This window comes from Benincasa hispida, chromosome 9 (genome assembly GCF_009727055.1).
Source record: "Benincasa hispida cultivar B227 chromosome 9, ASM972705v1, whole genome shotgun sequence".
Taxonomy (NCBI): domain Eukaryota; kingdom Viridiplantae; phylum Streptophyta; class Magnoliopsida; order Cucurbitales; family Cucurbitaceae; genus Benincasa; species Benincasa hispida.
In genome coordinates, this window is record NC_052357.1 from 8306288 (window position 1) to 8324715 (window position 18428).

General features: G+C 31.6%; 2 protein-coding genes across 2 annotated transcripts; one reads left to right on the forward strand and one right to left on the reverse strand.

The window, feature by feature from the left end:
* Window positions 1-1506: 1506 nt before the first annotated feature.
* Window positions 1507-2430, forward strand: LOC120085167 (ESCRT-related protein CHMP1B). The gene has a single exon (XM_039041051.1). It carries the CDS (start codon window positions 1650-1652, stop codon window positions 2259-2261), a length of 612 nt encoding a protein of 203 aa, XP_038896979.1. The 5' UTR covers window positions 1507-1649; the 3' UTR covers window positions 2262-2430.
* A 5503-nt stretch (window positions 2431-7933) lies between these two features.
* LOC120085166 (glycosyltransferase BC10-like) lies at window positions 7934-11021 on the reverse strand. The gene is made up of 3 exons (XM_039041050.1): window positions 10763-11021; window positions 9839-10438; window positions 7934-8819 (listed from the first exon to the last, which is right to left on the reverse strand). Exons 2-3 carry the CDS (start codon window positions 10376-10378, stop codon window positions 8181-8183), a joined length of 1179 nt encoding a protein of 392 aa, XP_038896978.1. The 5' UTR covers window positions 10379-10438; window positions 10763-11021; the 3' UTR covers window positions 7934-8180.
* Window positions 11022-18428: the final 7407 nt, after the last annotated feature.

Genomic DNA, 18428 nt, shown 5'->3' on the forward strand with positions numbered 1-18428 from the left:
GGGTGCGTAGTAAGTTATTCCGTGTATTTTGGTGTGCTTTCATCAATTACATCTGGCAGGAGCGTAATCGACGGCTGCATGGAGGTCGATCGAAGTTGGTGTCTGTTTTGTTTCACCTCATGGTCATGCTCGAGCTGCTTCCTAGCGGGTTGATCTTCTGGTTCTTATCTAGTGTGTTTATGGATGCTTTTCTTTTGTTTGAATTTGTTGTTGCTCTTTGTTTTGCTATTGTCCCTAGATGTAGGGTTTTTGTTTCTTTTCTCTTGCTTTCTCTCTCATGGTTTGGGGTTTTTGCATTTATGTTTTGGTTTTATCTTATTGGCTTTGTTTTGGTATTGTTGACCTATCTTCGCCTGTGCTTTGTTGCTTTGATGTCTTGATCCCGAGCTATGGGATCTCCTTGTTTAAAAATTCAAAAAGATTTTTTTTTTTCATTTTCAAATTTTAGTTTATTTTTTAAAACATTAAATTCAAAAGTGGATAACGAATGAATAAATTAAATGTAAAAATTATATTTGTAAAGTTAATTTTTAAAATTAAAAAAACAAAATGATCATATTCCTTTTTTTTTTTTAGTCTTCACGTCTCTTTAAAGAACATGTGATTTATTTGGTTAATACTTAAAAGTAACAAGAGAAATTGAAAATTACATTTTTTTTTTTTTTTTAGTTTTCAATGCAGGATCGATCTATAAAGGGGTTAAGGGCACGTGTCCCCTCACATCATGTCGTTTAAAATATATGTATTTTTTTTATTGAATATAAAAAAATTTATGAATTAATATATTGAATATATATTAAAAGATCATTTTTAAATATAGAAAAATAAACCAAAATATCACAGTCTATCTAGATAGTGATAGACTACTATTTGTATCTATCATGACACAAATAAATACAGATAATAGTCTATTGTTGTCTATCGCAGTCTATTACAAATAGACTATGATATTCTGCTATTAGTTGTAAATATTTTTAGTAGTTTTGTCATTTAAAATAATTTTACTATGTTAAATTTTCTCATAAGAGATTCAATAATGGAGCTTGCTTTAGTGGTTTAGAGGAGAACTTTTCATTAGCCTCGACAACTTAAGTTCGAAATTGTCAAAAGACATGTTTTATATAAATTTAGAAGTTAATGAATTGAAACTTTAATCTTATATAAATTGTGCATGCTTAAGATAAAAATTTTAGATATGTCACTGTTCGTATGTTAATTTTGTTGATATTATATGATTTAAATATTATATTAACACCTTCCATTCCGATAATGTTAGTCCGCACAATTGTTAGGAGAGAGGGAAAAAAAAGGGAAAGGGACAAAAAAAAGGTAAAAGTAAAAAGTAAAATTATTTGAAATTTTGTAGTCACTTTTTGTAGTTTTCCAGAATTGGGAGACGGATCCTATATAAGTTCGAATTGGGGGGTTTAGAAAAATAAATATCGTACTGTTTGGGCCCCACGTCTTTGATTTATTGATGAACAAATCAGCGTCGTCCGTTTCCTTCGCCACGAAGTCAAACGATTCTTCATAGAAATTTCATCGTTCATCAGAAGATATCAAATTCCCAAAATCAATTCTTCTCCAGCCCTAGCGTCTTTCATCGGTTCCTTCATCAAATTCCACCGCATTTTGGGCATCTTCCGATCATGGGGAATACCGAGAAATTGTTGAATCAAATAATGGAATTGAAGTTCACTTCGAAGTCGCTGCAGCGCCAAGCCAGAAAATGCGAGAAGGAAGAGAAATCCGAGAAGCTCAAGATCAAGAAGGCTATGGAGAAGGGCAACGTTGATGGAGCTCGAATTTACGCGGAGAACGCGATCCGTAAACGAACAGAACAGATGAACTATCTCCGTCTTTCTTCGAGGCTCGATGCTGTTGTGGCTCGGCTCGACACACAAGCCAAGATGACCACGATTAACAAGTCCATGGCATCGATCGTCAAGTCCTTGGAATCTTCTTTGGCTACTGGGAATTTGCAGAAGATGTCCGAGACTATGGACCAGTTTGAGAAGCAGTTTGTGAATATGGAGGTCCAGGCAGAGTTCATGGAAAATGCAATGGCTGGATCGACGTCGCTCTCGACTCCGGAAGGAGAAGTCAACATCTTGATGCAGCAGGTCGCGGATGATTACGGTCTGGAAGTCTCCGTCGGGCTACCGCAGCCGGCGTCACATGCAGTGCCAACCAAGGAAACCGAGAAAGTTGACGAGGACGACTTAACGAGGCGCCTTGCAGAGCTTAAGGCCAGAGGCTGACATAATGGCATGAGTATAACATCTTATTACTGTGTGATGTATATCAAATTTACGCATTTAGCAATTATGAGTTATTGAGCTTGCTATGAATATTCGAACGATGTTACTTTTATGTATATTTCAGTGAATTCGCTTTCAATGGTAATTTCTTGTCTGTGCAATTTCTCTATGTTTTCTGAGTATTTGAACATGGGGTTCGATTGAATTTTCCTCGGAGACCATCGCCAGTGATGGTGAGTGCATATATTCCTCATCTGTAACTGTGGGATTCGATGAGTATATCTATTTTTCTGTCAGTATCCAAGAAAATTTTCCTCGGAGCTCGAGTGAATGTGCTGATTTGCAGGCATTGTAAGTGAATGACACCACATATATTTGCTTTGATGTTTGTTTGCCTGTGCCTGTTGAGTGAAACCTTATCCATGTTGCAGATTTTTCCCTGGTTCTCAAAATTGTTTCCATATTAAGCTAGAAATAAATGAATTTGAAGATATTTGACTTGATGTGTTCATTTGTTATGTATACATTGGTATTTTTTGCTTTGAATTTTGTAGTTGTAATAGTGCAATTATCTTTCTTACATATGCTTAGCCAGTCGTAATTAGTCACTTCTAATTTGGTGTTGTGTTTAGTTTTCTATTTTGCTTAGTTGTACATCTACTCAATCTTATACAAGTACACAGCTCTTGTGCATAATTGCATTTATGTGCAGTGAATAGAAAAATCATCTGTCTAGAACTTCCCCTTGTTAAATTGGCATTGGAGCGGTTTTCGATCTCCTTCTGATTGCAATGCACATTACCCATCGAAGATTTCTCTGCAATTGGCGCTGCGTTCCTCTTTGTTTCTTTCTTGGTTAAAGCTGGGTCTACCGTTCTCGCGGGGAAATTTCTTATACTACGGTTGGATGGGTATTGCTTTCCTTAATTGATTGCCATTGCCGCACCATCTTTGAGAATGAGATGCGGTTCAACAACCGTAAATAATTCTTTAGGAAAGGAAACATGAATATAAGGAGTAGGTATTAAAGGATTACTAAGAAAATTGATTCTAGTCCCGCACATATTTCTGCCGTAGAAGTTGCTTCCAACTTGCATCACATCCTCCACCACTCTAGCAACCCAGGGTTGCTGCTTGTTTTCTGAAATGGTTCTCCACGACTTCCTTGCTCAAGTTAGTGAACTGTTTTATCTCCAATACCTTCCATCAACAAAGTTTTTGCTCTTTTATCCCCAAAGCAAGAGCACTAGACTAAACTGAATACAGTGGTCAATGGAACTGTGATCGAGGGACCTTCTCTGGCAAAATGTATGATAATTCTTAAAATGCTGATAAGAGGAAGATAAAGGGAAATTATTCGATATGGTTGACAAATGCTACAACCTCCATGGATGTTTCTTGTTGAATACAAACAAGAACAGAATTTTGAGAGGTCCACGATCAATCAAAATGATATTAGTGTTAGCTAATCAAGCCAGAAGGTTGTCTATGGTTTTCTTAAGCTAATACCTAACCGAGCATGCGAGCAACTGACATTATCGAACCTTTCTGGCTTCATTTTATATTGATTGTGGCATAGAGATAACATCTGTTGATGCTGCCGTATTTTTGGTATCTTTGTTAGTTTGCTAAATTTGATAGACTTTGCTTTATTGAACTGCAAATGTTTAAAATATGCTGTTACAGTCACTAAAGTGGTTACAACAACCCAACTAATACCATATGACATTCTTTAACAGTCTGAAGTAGCTATTATTTTTATCATAAGTTTCGCTAGATTGTAATTTTGTTTTTAATAGATTTTTACCATTCAGGAACTTTTTGTGTATTTTATCTACAGGTGCCATGGAGGTATATCTCGAATTATTGGTAATGAACAGCATAGTGATTTTTTGGCACGATCCTTGGCTACAAGGACTCAAGCACACAGCTTCGTAACTCTTTAAAATGTTAGACACCAAATCATATCTCAAGTAGAATAAATATAATATGTCAAAATGAGCTCAACTCAATTTTGTAGCAATTTATATGTGGGGTGGGATCCAACCTGTGACTTAGAGGTCGATTGTATAAATTTTTTGTTGATTGAGTTGAGCTCGTTTTGACATTTATTATATTTATTCTACTTGAGATATGATTCGGTGGCTAACATAAATTGCTAGTTCAACTTGCCACGTGACATGCTCCTAAAATTCATAATACCTCATCTGAGTTGAAGACTTTCATCAAGCTTTTTAATCAGCAAACTCGCTTTAACTGCACTATTTTTCTGTTTTCTTTCTTCCTTCTTCTTCTGAGTCCAGATTTTAAACTTGGAAGTTTTAATATTCAAGATTCATTAAAAAAGACACGAACTTTGTGGGAGAAAACAAAACTGGAGTGATAACCTTAATTCATTTTTATGTTTAAAAAAAAGTATTTAGGGATAACAGCATAAGGCTTGAATATATATATATATATATACACATACATACAGTTTATCATTAATAATAATATTATTATTATTATCATCATCATCATTATAATAAGATAACAAAAAACCATAAATCTCATTTTCTATCTTCTCACTTAGCTGCCTCTAAAATATCATTTTCTCATTGTCAATCTCATGTCTATGATCGTTTGTTCAACAACCCTTTCTTGAATTCCATCATATTGGCTAGTTTTTTACGACCAACCTCGCCAGCTTGCTGACCTTTTTTCACTCGCACATCATTTCCAACCATGACGTTTTGGGATTGATAGTATTTAAAGTTGGCTTTCAAGATCCTATAAGTAAAATGGTTATAGGGAATGATGATGACAAAACTTTCTACAATTGGTTTGGTGTCAAACGCAATCATATTTCCAATAGTCACATCGTCCTAAAGTTGCAATTCCTTCAAATATTCACATGTCAACAGCTTCAGTATAGTCAACTTTGCTCTCTCATCTTGAAGGAAATTCATCGTTGTGGACATTCATAAGTTTCTAATGACCCCCACGGCTTGGTTGTCATCTTCCCTCACATGCACGTGTTCTATAGGCGGTTGGAAGCGCTAAGGATCATATTTGGTGATTCTTGATTTTTGCTTCTTGAATGCAATATTCACCTGCCAACAATAACTTCACTAGTATAATCAACTTTGCTCTCTCATCTTGAAGGAAATTCATCGTTGTGGACATTCATAAGTTTTTAATGACCCCCACGGCCTGGTTGTCATTTTCCCTCGCATGCACGCGTTCTATAGGCAATTGGAAGCGCTAAGGATCATATTTGGTGATTCTTGATTTTTACTTCTTAAATGTTTAGATACTGTGTATTTGTAGTTCTATAATATTTAGGTAGAGTGTATTTGTGATTTTCGAGTTAGTTTTTGAAACCGTGTATCTTTGTATTTTCATTTGTACTTAATTTTGCTATTTTAAGGTAGTTTTGTCATTTACTAATTAGGATTTTCTATTATATAAACTCATTTTGCTATTTTTATACTTTAGAACTTTTTGCCATTTTTCCAGATGAAACTTTAAAATTTGTTATTTCTCTTGTTAGTTCTTTTAAATATGTTCATTATTTAAGTTCACTTCAAAATTATAAGAAAAGTAGGTTGAATTATCATTTAGTCCCCAATCATAAATTAATTATATATATATTTTTCTAAATAGGGAAGAGAAGAGGGGTTTTAAATGAAACGCGTTTTTTTAGGAAAAATATATTAAATCATAATATTTTTTAAATGCTCACAATTTTCATATTCTTTAATTTCACACTGTCGAGTGGAGGACGATGAATAAGCTGATGCGAAGAAACTGGACGAAGGATGAGGAGGAGGACGAAAGGTACGCGAGAGGAGGACGACGAACAACAAATAGTGCGGGACTCGAACTGATGACAAACGGTGGCGCGAAGTGGGCACACACACAATATAAATTAAAATATCTTATACAACAACCAATGTTTTAAGTTTTTGGTCAAAATAGATATGGGTTGGCTAAATAAATAAATTATATATATAATAATATATATATATATATTATATAATATATAAAATTTCGGGGTAGGGTCAGGAATCCCCTCCCTTTCCCGCCGCGTCCCCAATTTGGGACCCCAAAAAAATTCCCGGTTTGACCCCTATCACCGATCAAACTGAGGATTCCGGGATCTGATCGGGTCAGGGTCCCGCAGATTTTCTTACTATACCTAATGAATACTAGCACGACGGATGGTCGAACCAAGGATGGCTAGCGCAATGGTAATGCCTTCATGAAGAAGAGATGAAGATGGGGAGGGTTATGTGCAGCCAAACTGAAGATAGCTTTTTTTTCTTAATATGATATATTATAAATATATATATATAGTGATATAATTAAAATTTTATGATATATATATTGTGATTTATGTTTAATATTGAGTCAATTTGTGATTTATATACTGTGGTATAATGGATAAAAAAAAATTGATTAAATAAAATATACTCTTAATTTGTATATTGTATTGTCATACTCTTATATTGAAGCTTTCGAATATTACATTTCAAAAATACTAACAAATTTTAATGAATTTCATATATTGATTAGAATATTTTCAAACACCTAACACAATGTCCTATAGTAAACGATCGTTGTCAAATAACTAAACGAAAAAAGCAAGCGCCTACAAGACAGAAATGAGAGTGTAGACGATAAGGGCAGGAGACTGCACGACTGGGTTGAGCGTGTAAGCGATAGAGGCAAGATGCTACACGATAGGACCGAGAGTGTAAACGATGGAGAGTATACAATACGATGTAAACGATAGAGACAATCGACTTCACGATAAGTAGAGAGAATAAACAATAGAAGAAAAAAGAGAAATTTACTAAACGATCGGCCTTCAGCGATAATTATGGACCGTCGTGTAGTAGCTATTTATTAACATATATTTTGCCACATGGCGTAATATCAGTGGTTTAACATAACAACCATGAAAGAGAAAAAGCAAAATAACGGCCAAATAGTGGAGCATGAAATACTGAGGAAAAGAGTTTTCAAAGGAAAATTTTGTTATAATTTCAGCAGACGTGAACACTCGTTTATCATGTATATTTTAAAATAATTATGAATCCATTGAAAAAACAAAATATTTCTTCATACGTGAAATTGAAAAAAAAATTATAAAATGTATGATACATACTATGATATAAATGAAATTTATGATATATACTGCGATTTATGTTGAATATTGAGTCAATTTTTTATTTGTATATTGTGGTATATTTCAAACATTTAACACATATTTTCAAACACTTGACGAAAAAAATGTTGTCTACATGTATTTCGGCTTCAAACAAAATCTACATAATTAAACAAATGAATAAAATCTCAATAAATAAATGTAATTTCTCTCTCAAACATTAAGCGAAGCATGTTTGAATAGATATTAGTTCGGACTCCTACTAAATATTTTGGTATAACTCAATCGATGATCAGTAAGAAGTTAGATATTCAAATCTTCACACCTTCCCTTATACTAAAAAAATTATAATATTTTTTATTGTTTATTTAATATTACAAAACACATTTTTCATTAAATTCCTTTGGGTTTTGAATTTCTGCTTTTAATCACTAATTAAACGCACACAAACTCCCAACTCTTTAATCCACATGATAATGCAGGAAATCATAAATTTAAAAATCGAATTAAGAATATTGGCTAATCAAAGCAGGTATGCAATTTTATATTAACAAAACAAATGTCTGCAGAGAAAATACCTCTTGCTGTTTGACTAAGAATTAATAAAGATATGTATCGTCCTGAAGTCTAAAGTTTGAGAAATGTATAAATTTTCTATACATCTACAAGTGTAATCTAATGTTTCAAAATTCGTGTACGAGCTAGTGAAAAATAAAGCAGATTGTATCTACTGAGCCAACATCATTAGCTGTTCTACCAAGCTTGCATCAAAAGCCCATAACTTCAGATGATACATTTAACAGACGACCCAAGGCATTTGGAGCAAACTTCCTAGCGAACAGGAAACAGAGTGTTGATGGCTGGTTATTGTAAAGGCACGTCCTACTTTCGAGAAGTTTCTTGAAGAATTCGCCCTCGATATCTGCCTCCCCGAAAGTTGCAGGATGAGCACCGCCCCTCGACCAGTCAACAAACGTAAAACTCCTGTTTGCTAGGAGATGAGGCGTTTTAATGCTCAACATAGTCTGAAAGTAATGTTCATCAACATAGCATGGTGGGTTGCAGAACTCTTTAAATTTAGAGTAGTATACTGCGTCTTCTACTATCTTCACTGCAAGTTCTCTATTGACTTCAAACCACTGAGATCCCTTCCGCCAATTTGTGAGGTTGACCGTGGGTGCCATACTTTCGTTGTAGCGTCCCCTACCAATGGGTCCTGGTTCATCAAATGAACTCATGAAACTGTAACGGGATCGGGATATGTAGTGATAAATGATGCTGAAGTTGTGGAGAGGTATGCAAGACTCGGAGAGAAGAATGAACCATTCATTTGCTACATCAAGCAGCGCATTGGCAAGTAGTCTCCTCTCAGCATCACACATACTCATCATTCCCCATTCTGCGATCTACATCGTGAAAACCCAAATAAAATGAATGGTCGTCTTCTATGGATAGGAACTTGAAAAATAAAAAGTATACTACCACATTGAAAACATATATCACAGTTAGCGAACTTTAAAAACAGTCGACTTCAGCCACACAGCAATTAATATGAAAAGATACAGAAGCTCCAGAGTGCCAGTCCCAAGGCAAGAGACAATCGAGATGGGAATTCTAAACGAAATCAAGTATTATATATCAAGGTCAAAAATTGACCGCCATCAATATTTAAAGGTGATAAACTTCTATATTTTGGTTTAGAATATTTGAAGTTCTACAAAATCCAGACTTCCTTTCCGGAAAAGGGAAAAAAACAACTAACAAAAACCAGACTCAACTGATGTTTGACCTGACTTTTTAAGTGCTTATAAATTTATTCTTAAATAAATAATAATAATAATACTTTAAAAAAAAAAAAGTTCTTAAGCACTTAGGGGGTGTTTAGCCTAAGGAGATAGAATTGTTGAGGGGAGTGGAGTTGTCTTGTTCAGTCTAAAGAGTTTGTGGGTCCTACAAATAAAAAACATTAATTTTATGTTCGATTAACTCCTTACACTTTAAGTCCTACGACTTCAAAACTTCACTCCTTGTCCCATACACCCCTTAGAAAATAATTCCAAATATGTCATTACTAAATGAGGAAGTTCTCGATAGATTCAGGAGAGCGTGCATGGATGATGGGGGAAAACTTCCCAAGAACAAAAGGCATCATCAGTCTCAACAATATAAATTTTCAATTGTAGGATTAGAAGTCATAAATCCATTACAAAGTGGTAATATATTTTAGACATTGAATAGCATGAAAAGGCATATTCTCATTAATCAAAGAAGATTTGCAGAACGCATACTTGCAATAAAAAAAGAAAAAGAAACTATGCAGTTCTTACAATTAAAGCAGAAGGCTAACTAGAGCATTTCATTAATCCCACCTAAAACATAACAAAGAATATCAGTAATGTATAAGTATAACAGGATCACATTTTACCTTACTGGGGATCTGTCGTCCGTAAAATACTGATGAGGGTTGAAAATCAGCAACGTAAGATGGCATAGAGTGAATATATATAGAATAAAATTCCTCATGTCCCTTCAAGAACCGCTCCCAAAAAGGAGCCAAGGGCAGCGGTCCCTTGGTCAAGAACATGAAAGCAATTTTGCGAACTCTTTTGAATGGATACTTCTTCACACGAGGAACGAAAGAAGCCCTCCAGAGGAGCTCGGTGTCGTTCATGGTGTGCAGAAGACTTGATGGAGGTCTGATCCATCTTTCTATACTGGTTGGCTCTTCAAGACAAGGTCGAATTATGGACTGAGCTACAGGTACCACATTTAGACCTCCAAAATACTTAACAGTGTGCAAACTAGCAAGTGATATACCGAGGACGAAAAGCAGAAACAGAAAGAATAGCTGAAGAAATCTGAAAGGAAAGGTCTTGATTGGGTTGTTGGTTCTAGTGCTAGGGGCAATGGCAATGGCAGTTGCAGAGACCTTGCCCTCCTCAATCCCCACCACTCTAGTCTGCATCTTTGCCTCGATTTCTAACTCAATTCACTTCCAGATATTTCACATCCAAGGAAATGAAATCTACAAGCACATATTTAACAATCAAAACCCAATCTCAAAAACAGAGCCCGTATAATAACTTCAAAGGGGGTGTTCTTGAAAGGGGATTTCAAACACTGTGAAAAAAATTAGCAACAAATCGACAAGATCTCCACGAAATCCAAACAAATATAGCAATTCACCAAGTGGGTATTTCCCTAAAAACACTTTTGTTCAACCCATTCCTATTGAATCAAAATGCCAAACACCAGAGCCCTTGAATGTTCTTACAGAAAACAGAAACAACATATAACATGCAATCATTATGGCATTTAGGCAAAAAGAAAGGGATGGAACTCGTATTACCATGTGGGGCGGTGGCGAATGGGCTCTATCATTCCACCAATTAAAGGTGAAAACAATCGAGAAATAGCCCAGATCGGTTCATTCATCTATGATTCCAAAGCAGACTGCAATCGAAAATTCGATTGATCAGGCTTTCATTCACAGTACAAGCGGTTGTTGAAGGCTTAAATCCAAAATGAAGAAAGAAGATGGCCGTACGAGAGACGAGAGTGAGAAGGGAAGCGCTCGAAACTTCAAAGTAAAGGTTAGATCAATTATTATTTATTAATAATAAAGAAATTGCAGCCCAGGTGAATATTTGTCTTTTTATTTTATTTTACTTTTTTATGTGAGTGTTTTGATTAAAATACTGTCCCTGACCCTTACACGTGTAAAAAAGTCGTTCACTTTGAATTTTCCTTTAATTTGTCAATAATTTAAAATTTGTATGATTTATGTTCATCTGGTAGCATTTTTTTTTTCTTCCAAAGTTTAAGCAATTTTTTCTTATTTTCTTACACTAATTTCACCTTTCTTATGTTAAAAGATTTTAATTTTTAGTCAAATTCTAAAAACAAAATTTATATTTTTTTAATCTTTAAAATTTGTGTTAATTTTAAAAATATTGATAAAAAATAAATAACAACAAGAAATTTTAATGTGAAAAATAATGTTTATAAGCTTAATTTTCAAAAATCAAATTGTTACCAAATGAGACTTTAACTAACTTGCCAATTTAGTCTACAAATTTTGATTTTTTAAATTTATAAATTTACTAGACACAAAATGAAAAGTTTATAAACTCGTTATGTATTATATAAATTTATATTTATATCTCATAGATCTATAAATTTTAAGTTTTTTTCAAATTGATTTAAAATTTATTAAAAAATAAAGTTTAAAAATCGAATAATCACCTACATTAACGCTTAATAGCTAAACTTATTACTTTAACCCAACTTATTTGATGTATTTCCTTTTATTTTATGCTTTGATTATCAAATAAATAAAGTGACACTAGGGTTGACAAACATATATTATAAAATTTCTTGATGGTTTCGTATTATGATTATAGTTTTTAATAATCACCTCAAATGTGTTCTTTTCAAACTTAAAAAGTTATCGAGTCTAAAGATTTTAGAAGTATTATTTTATAGGAACATTCCCGTAAGATATAGTTTATATATGTAGTAACAATATTACTTTTAGTTCGAGGTTTTTGCGAGGACGGGACATTTGATAACATGCTGATGTTTGAAGATAATAAATGAATAAAAATATGATTAGATTTGTTATTTAAAAAAAATGCAAGTTGAAAATATTCAACGAATATATATGTGCCAATTTTCATAAAAGAAAATTAAATGTGTATTTTAATAAATTAAAAAAAAACAATATTTTGTATTTCGTGGTCAGGATGTGTTTATAATACATTTTCAAGTGTTTAATTTAAAAAATAAGTCATCACTCAAAATAGCTTTTTCAAGTGTATTGTATCACTTTTTTGATCCAAAGTGTTTAAATAAAAATGAATTTTTTGAAAAACATATATATTTTTTCAAATCAATGCAAACTGACCCTAAATAACTAATCATAGTTATATATATTAAAAACAAACAAACAATCAAAACTAACTAGAGTAATTTGTTATTAGTTGAGCAATGGCAAAGGATCTAACTATGATGATTGTAGCTTTATTCTCTAAAATTGTATTTGAATTACTAACGTCAGTGGATGCATAACTTCACAGACACAAATGTATATAAAGATAAAAGTTTATTCCATATATAGTCATAAACTTTAAAAATATTTCATAAGTCCTCAGATTCTTCATTTTGCGTTTAATAGATTCGTATCCAACAAGTCTCTTATACATATAGTCGATTATGTCAAACATTAAATGGTATAATAGAGATTAATTTTAATTGTGTGTTTAATAGGTCCGATTTGATATTTTTTTAAAAAAAATTAATGTATCGGTTAACTACAAAATTTAAAATGTAAGGTTAAATTAGACACAAAAATAATTTTTAAATATTTTTAATATCCTTTGAGATCCATTGACCATAAAATTGAGAGTTTATAAATTTTTAAAGGGGTCGGAGTCAAAATTGAAATTTTAGGGATTAATCACCATATATAATTTTAAGTGCATGGATATTATTTAGATCAAGTAATACTAATTACAAAGTTATTATAAATATTTATATAATTATTTGTAGGACGACAACCCTAGAGAGGGGAATCTTTAATCAAACTAATTAAAAATTTTCCTAATGTGGGCTCAATTAAATAAACTAATCAACTTTTTGTTAACAAGTACAATACATTCAACCCAAAATAATAAAGAAGTTAATAACACTACTCTAAAACACCGAATTTGATTCTAATAATAAGATTGATGATGAATGTAGAAATTTAATAACTACCAATCAAAATAAAGAAATATAAACTATTAATTTCAAGAACAAAAATTGCTATTAATTTACACAATTGGTCTACATCCACTTCTCAAGTTCCTCTTAGCTGCTTCACTAAAAGTTTTTGACTCTTTCCACGACTTATGATCGAACAACTAAAACATTTTTTCCGAGCGCAAGAACAAACTTAGTCATTTCCACGTCGAGGATCAAACCATTACAACAACCCTTTTTTCAGGATCAAGAGCAATCCTTACAAAAGTTTGAATAAAAGTAAATGGCACGCTTACAAGTTACTCAATAGAGTGAATTAAGTTGTAGCACACAAAAAATCAATCATCAGAGTACAATATATCTCTCAAGAATAAGATGAAAATAAGAAGAAAATAGAAGCTTAGAGAGAATAACAATGGAGACTTAATGAATTATAGAAGATTGTAAAAATGTGAAAATTATTCTTTTAATTAAAGAGTTTAAAAAAAAAAGGAAAAGGTGAAAACCCAATTTAATTTGGATCATTGGATGTTGGTAAAAGAAAATTGAATGGTGCATATTTGAACTCAATTAGCCATTAGATACAAACATAAAATAATATAATAATACATATCTTCTTAAAATCATTTTCTTTTAAAAACCAACCACAAAACAAAAGCTCACCACGGTGTTAAATACCAATTGTTAGACATAAACATAAAACAATATTAAATTAATTTTCTTTTTAAAATCAATCCAAAAATTAAAAGTCCATAGTGTGTTATTCCTCATATGCTCCAAGTGGCATCTTCTATAGTCCACTTTAATGAAGAAAAAAAAATCTGTCATGTCATCAACTTACGTTTTTTTTTCATTAGTATTGTTTCGGCCATATATTCTTCATTTGAGCTCCGATTTGAGTGATTCAAATTGCGTTGGAACCATTGTTCCCAACTTTACGCAATGGATGCTTCAAAACACGCAAATTTTAGTGAATAAGAGCATATTTGTTATCATCAAAATATTAATTAATTAATTAACTAACATTAATTAATTTAAGATTAAGGGCAAAAAGTCAACAATGCTCCCTTTTTATGATGACAAACAACTCGAGAAAAATTAAATCTAAGGCAGTATGTAATATGAAATATGTACTTGATGCACAATTCATATACATACATAATTTCAATTCACTTGAAAACAATGAATATTTCAATAATAACAATTCTGAATTCAATAATAACATGTTTCCATTTTTCTTATTACCTCTCCCCCATTTGGAATCAATTAAAAAAGGACAATTAAAAAAAATAACATAAAGACATGAAAGCTTCTCATAAATTATGAACACATAATTTTTCACTTCTTCTCTTATCACATGCCTTTTAAAAATGCAAGCAACAACATTGTAAGTTCAATAGGCATCATATAAATTTTAAGACCAATTTAACAAATTTCTCCCCATTTTGAAATCGATTGAAAACTCCCCCTTAATAAAAGACAAAAAGACATTTAGCACATAATTCAACTTGAGGGTAGAAATATTATTCAAATTTTCATAAAAAAACTTATATTCCAAAGACGAGTACCCCTAAAAGGATAAACAATATGCATAAGAGGAACACACTACAATAAAGAGATATGGAGTCTATTTCATTCAAACATGAAATTCATATATAAAATTGTATAGCTCCCCCTAAAATGAAATTTGAATAAAACCCAATGAAATAAAATTATTCAAGTAAAATTTAAGTAATTGAGATACCAAAATGTCAAATATGATAAAATAAGCATCAATTGTTAATAAACAAATAATGATACCAAATAAAAGTAAATCAACAGTATCATTAATATCACAAAGAGAGTATTATCAATCAAATATAAGCATGAGCATAACAAATATATTTATATTAATCTTGAACAAAATGCCAAAAAAAAAAAAATTTAATAAGCTATAATCAATTTCATCCCAAGGATAAATAACATATTACAAACTTAATATCCATTTAGCTCAAAACTTTCCAAGGAAAATACAAGGATAGAGCAAGCATCTAATCGGTTAAAAAACCAAATAATAAGCCACAAAGACAAATGCCAAAATGATGGATATTCAATCATTTCTCATAGCAATAAATTCAACGATCAATGAAATTCAAGAATTTAAATTCAAACATTTCAAAACCATTCAAGAGATATAATTTCCATAAAAGATACCAAGTGAAATACCTATAGCAATAATCCGAAAATAAGAGTTACCAAATATGCAACATTTCCTTTCTTAGATTCAAGTAAGTCATATTAGTTGCTCCAATTTGAATTAACTCTTCATTTGCAGTCCAAGCAACAATTGTTTCTTGAATCATACCTACGAAGAAAACTCAACCAAAAGATTTTGGTACCCATTTTTTGGATCCTTTATAGTTAGTGAGCAAGGATTTTAAAATCCATTTTAAATTAGTTCCAAAATTACTACAATTCATTTTTTGGCAAATCACAAGTATGATATCCATGACTAACTTCGCCACAAGAATTTATTTATAACTAGTTGATTTTTCACAATTTTTTTTTCAAATAAAATCTTCCTTAAGAGTATTTTTCAATTTAAAACAATTTGGTCTAATATGACCTTTAACTTCCCAATAATGACAAGTAGGTATACATTTTGATTTCACATGAATATCTCTCGCATTTACATGTTTAAGCACAAATTTACCACTATGCACACATGTAGATTTTTCATAAACATGTCTAGGCACAAATTTTTATTTTTCTCACAAATCTCTAACCTTTTCATACTTATTCACAAAATTCACATTATGAGCTATTTTGATCTATGATGATTTTGTTTATGCACAATTTTTGAATTTTCATGAATATGTCAACATTTTCAATAAAATTAGACATTGGGTAAAATATCTTGAGACATATAAGGGGTAACTTTAATAAAAGTAGTCTTAGAATTAGATGAACAATTTCCATTCACATAGCTTATTCCCCTTTTATTACTAAAAGATTTGCCCATGTCAATATTCTTGTCCAATTTTTGTGCACCTGTGGTCAATTTCTTAATGGGCTCTTTTGCAATTTTAAACTCTTTGATAGCAAGCAATTCTTTTCCATAAAATTATTTTTCTTATCAATATCACATTCAAAAAATTTAATCTTGTCCATAAAAGAAAACCTCTCTTTTTCTAAGGAAGTATTGATAGTTTTCAAGTCAATAATTTTATTTTTCAAACTAGCAATTTCATCATTTAATTCTAAAGAACAAGATTGAATTTTTTCGTTTTTATTTCTCAAATCGTTCAATTCAATACTCATTCACATGACAAAGATCTAAATTCTTCATTTTGAACTTCAAAAAATTTATTCTTATATGTTAAAGCACATTTCTCATCATCATAAAATCTATTATCATGCAAAACATCATTAGTAGCTTTATTTTTCAAACAATCATTTTCATCTATCAAAGATTTATTTTCACTAGACAATGTCTTAAATTTCTTTGATAGTTTTAGATATTTAGAGCTAACTTTTTCTAAATCATGTTGCATATTTTCAGATGTATCATATAACTCATCATAAGATAAAGATTTGCGACTTACCCCATCTTTCATGTCTCATCACTAGAGTCCGTTTTCGAATGGGCCATCAAGCACAAAGAGAGCTTGTCACATTTTTTTGTTTTTCACTTCTTGAAACTTTTCTTGATTATTAGACTTATAATTCTCATTTACATCAAATAAATCATTAGTAGTACAAGAAGAATTTTCTACATTATACATATTATCAAGAAAATTTCAAATATCATATGCATAATTAAAATGTGGGATTTTATCACATATTTGTCTATCTAATGCACAATATATATGGTATTCCAAATATCACATATTTGTCTATCTAATGCACAATATATAATATGACTTTAGTATTAAAAGTGAGCAATGCATTATTCAATTCCAATTTTGATAATTCATGCTCACGAACATACACAATATTAAAATCCATAGCAAGTATAAAAGTTTACATTTTATTTCTCCAAACATCATAATTTCTATTACCATCAAAGAATGGAGGTCCAAGATCTTTTAAAGTTGCCATAGCCTTAGCAATTAAGCTTTTCAAATAATTTTTCAAAATATTAATAAGAACCTTTCAAGTATCAAAATAATATATGAAAAATGATTTACGTAGAAGAGCTACCTGCTCTGATACTAACTGTAGGATCGGTAGGGTAACCTTAAAGGGGTGAATAAGGTTTAATCAAACTAATTAAAACTTTTTCTAATGTGAGCCCAATTAAATAAATTAACAAACTTTTATAAATAAATTAAACAATAAATTCAACCTAAAATTATCAAGAAGTTAATAATACTACTTTAAAGCACCCAATTTGATTATAATAACAAAATTAATCATGAATATAGAAATTTAAGAATAACAATCAAAATAAACAAATACAAAAAATTAACTTTAAGAACAAAAATTGTGATTAATTTCATGCAATGAAGTACAATAACAAATTAATTACAAAATTAATAGGAGAGGGATAGAGAAAATGACACCGGTAATTTTGTAATGGTTCAATACAACCAGCCTACATCCACTTTTCAAGTTCCTCTTGGGTACTTCACTAGAAGTATTTGACTCTTTCCATGGCTTAGAGTCGAACTGCTACAACGTTCTTTTCCAGATGCAAGAACAAATCTGATCCTTTCCACGGTTGAGGATCAAACTGTTACAACAACTCTTTTTTCTGTGATCAATAGCAACCATTACAAAAGTTAAAAAAAATAAATAAAGAGCACACTGAAGAATCAAATTCCTTTGCAGAAGAGCATGAACGTCATGCATTTGAAATTCAATTTGGAAACACAAAAAATACTGATAAAAACTTACAAAGATTCAAAAAAGAAAAAACATAGCTATTAAGCATGCAAAGGAAGAAGAAATTACATACCCTTGAAGAAATTTCTTCTTCACGAATTCCTCTCCAAAAGTCACGAGTAGCGTTTTCCTCCCTCGAATAGTACAACACGAACACTGGAATGACAGTCCTCTGGACACCACCACGAAGTTACCTTGCTATTCTCTGGCAAGGGATGAAGATGTGAGACTTCTTTAATGCTTTTGGGAGAAGGAAAATGCAGAATGACAAGGAGAGAGTGAGAGTTTTGGAGAGACGTCTTCTTCTTACAATTTCACCTTGTGATCTCTACTGTCTGTATTTTTAATTCAAGGCAACCGTCAAAAGGAAAGATATGGGAGTTACTACTCCCATCAACATGATGTAG

Excerpts from the sequence above, each read along its gene's own strand:
- LOC120085166 (XM_039041050.1), bottom strand. The coding sequence starts at position 10,378 with ATGCAGACTAGAGTGGTGGGGATTGAGGAGGGCAAGGTCTCTGCAACT. Across the intron at positions 8,820-9,838 it reads GACGACAGATCCCCAGTAAG|ATCGCAGAATGGGGAATGAT; the intron begins GTAAAATGTGAT and ends TTCACGATGTAG.
- LOC120085167 (XM_039041051.1), top strand. The coding sequence starts at position 1,650 with ATGGGGAATACCGAGAAATTGTTGAATCAAATAATGGAATTGAAGTTC.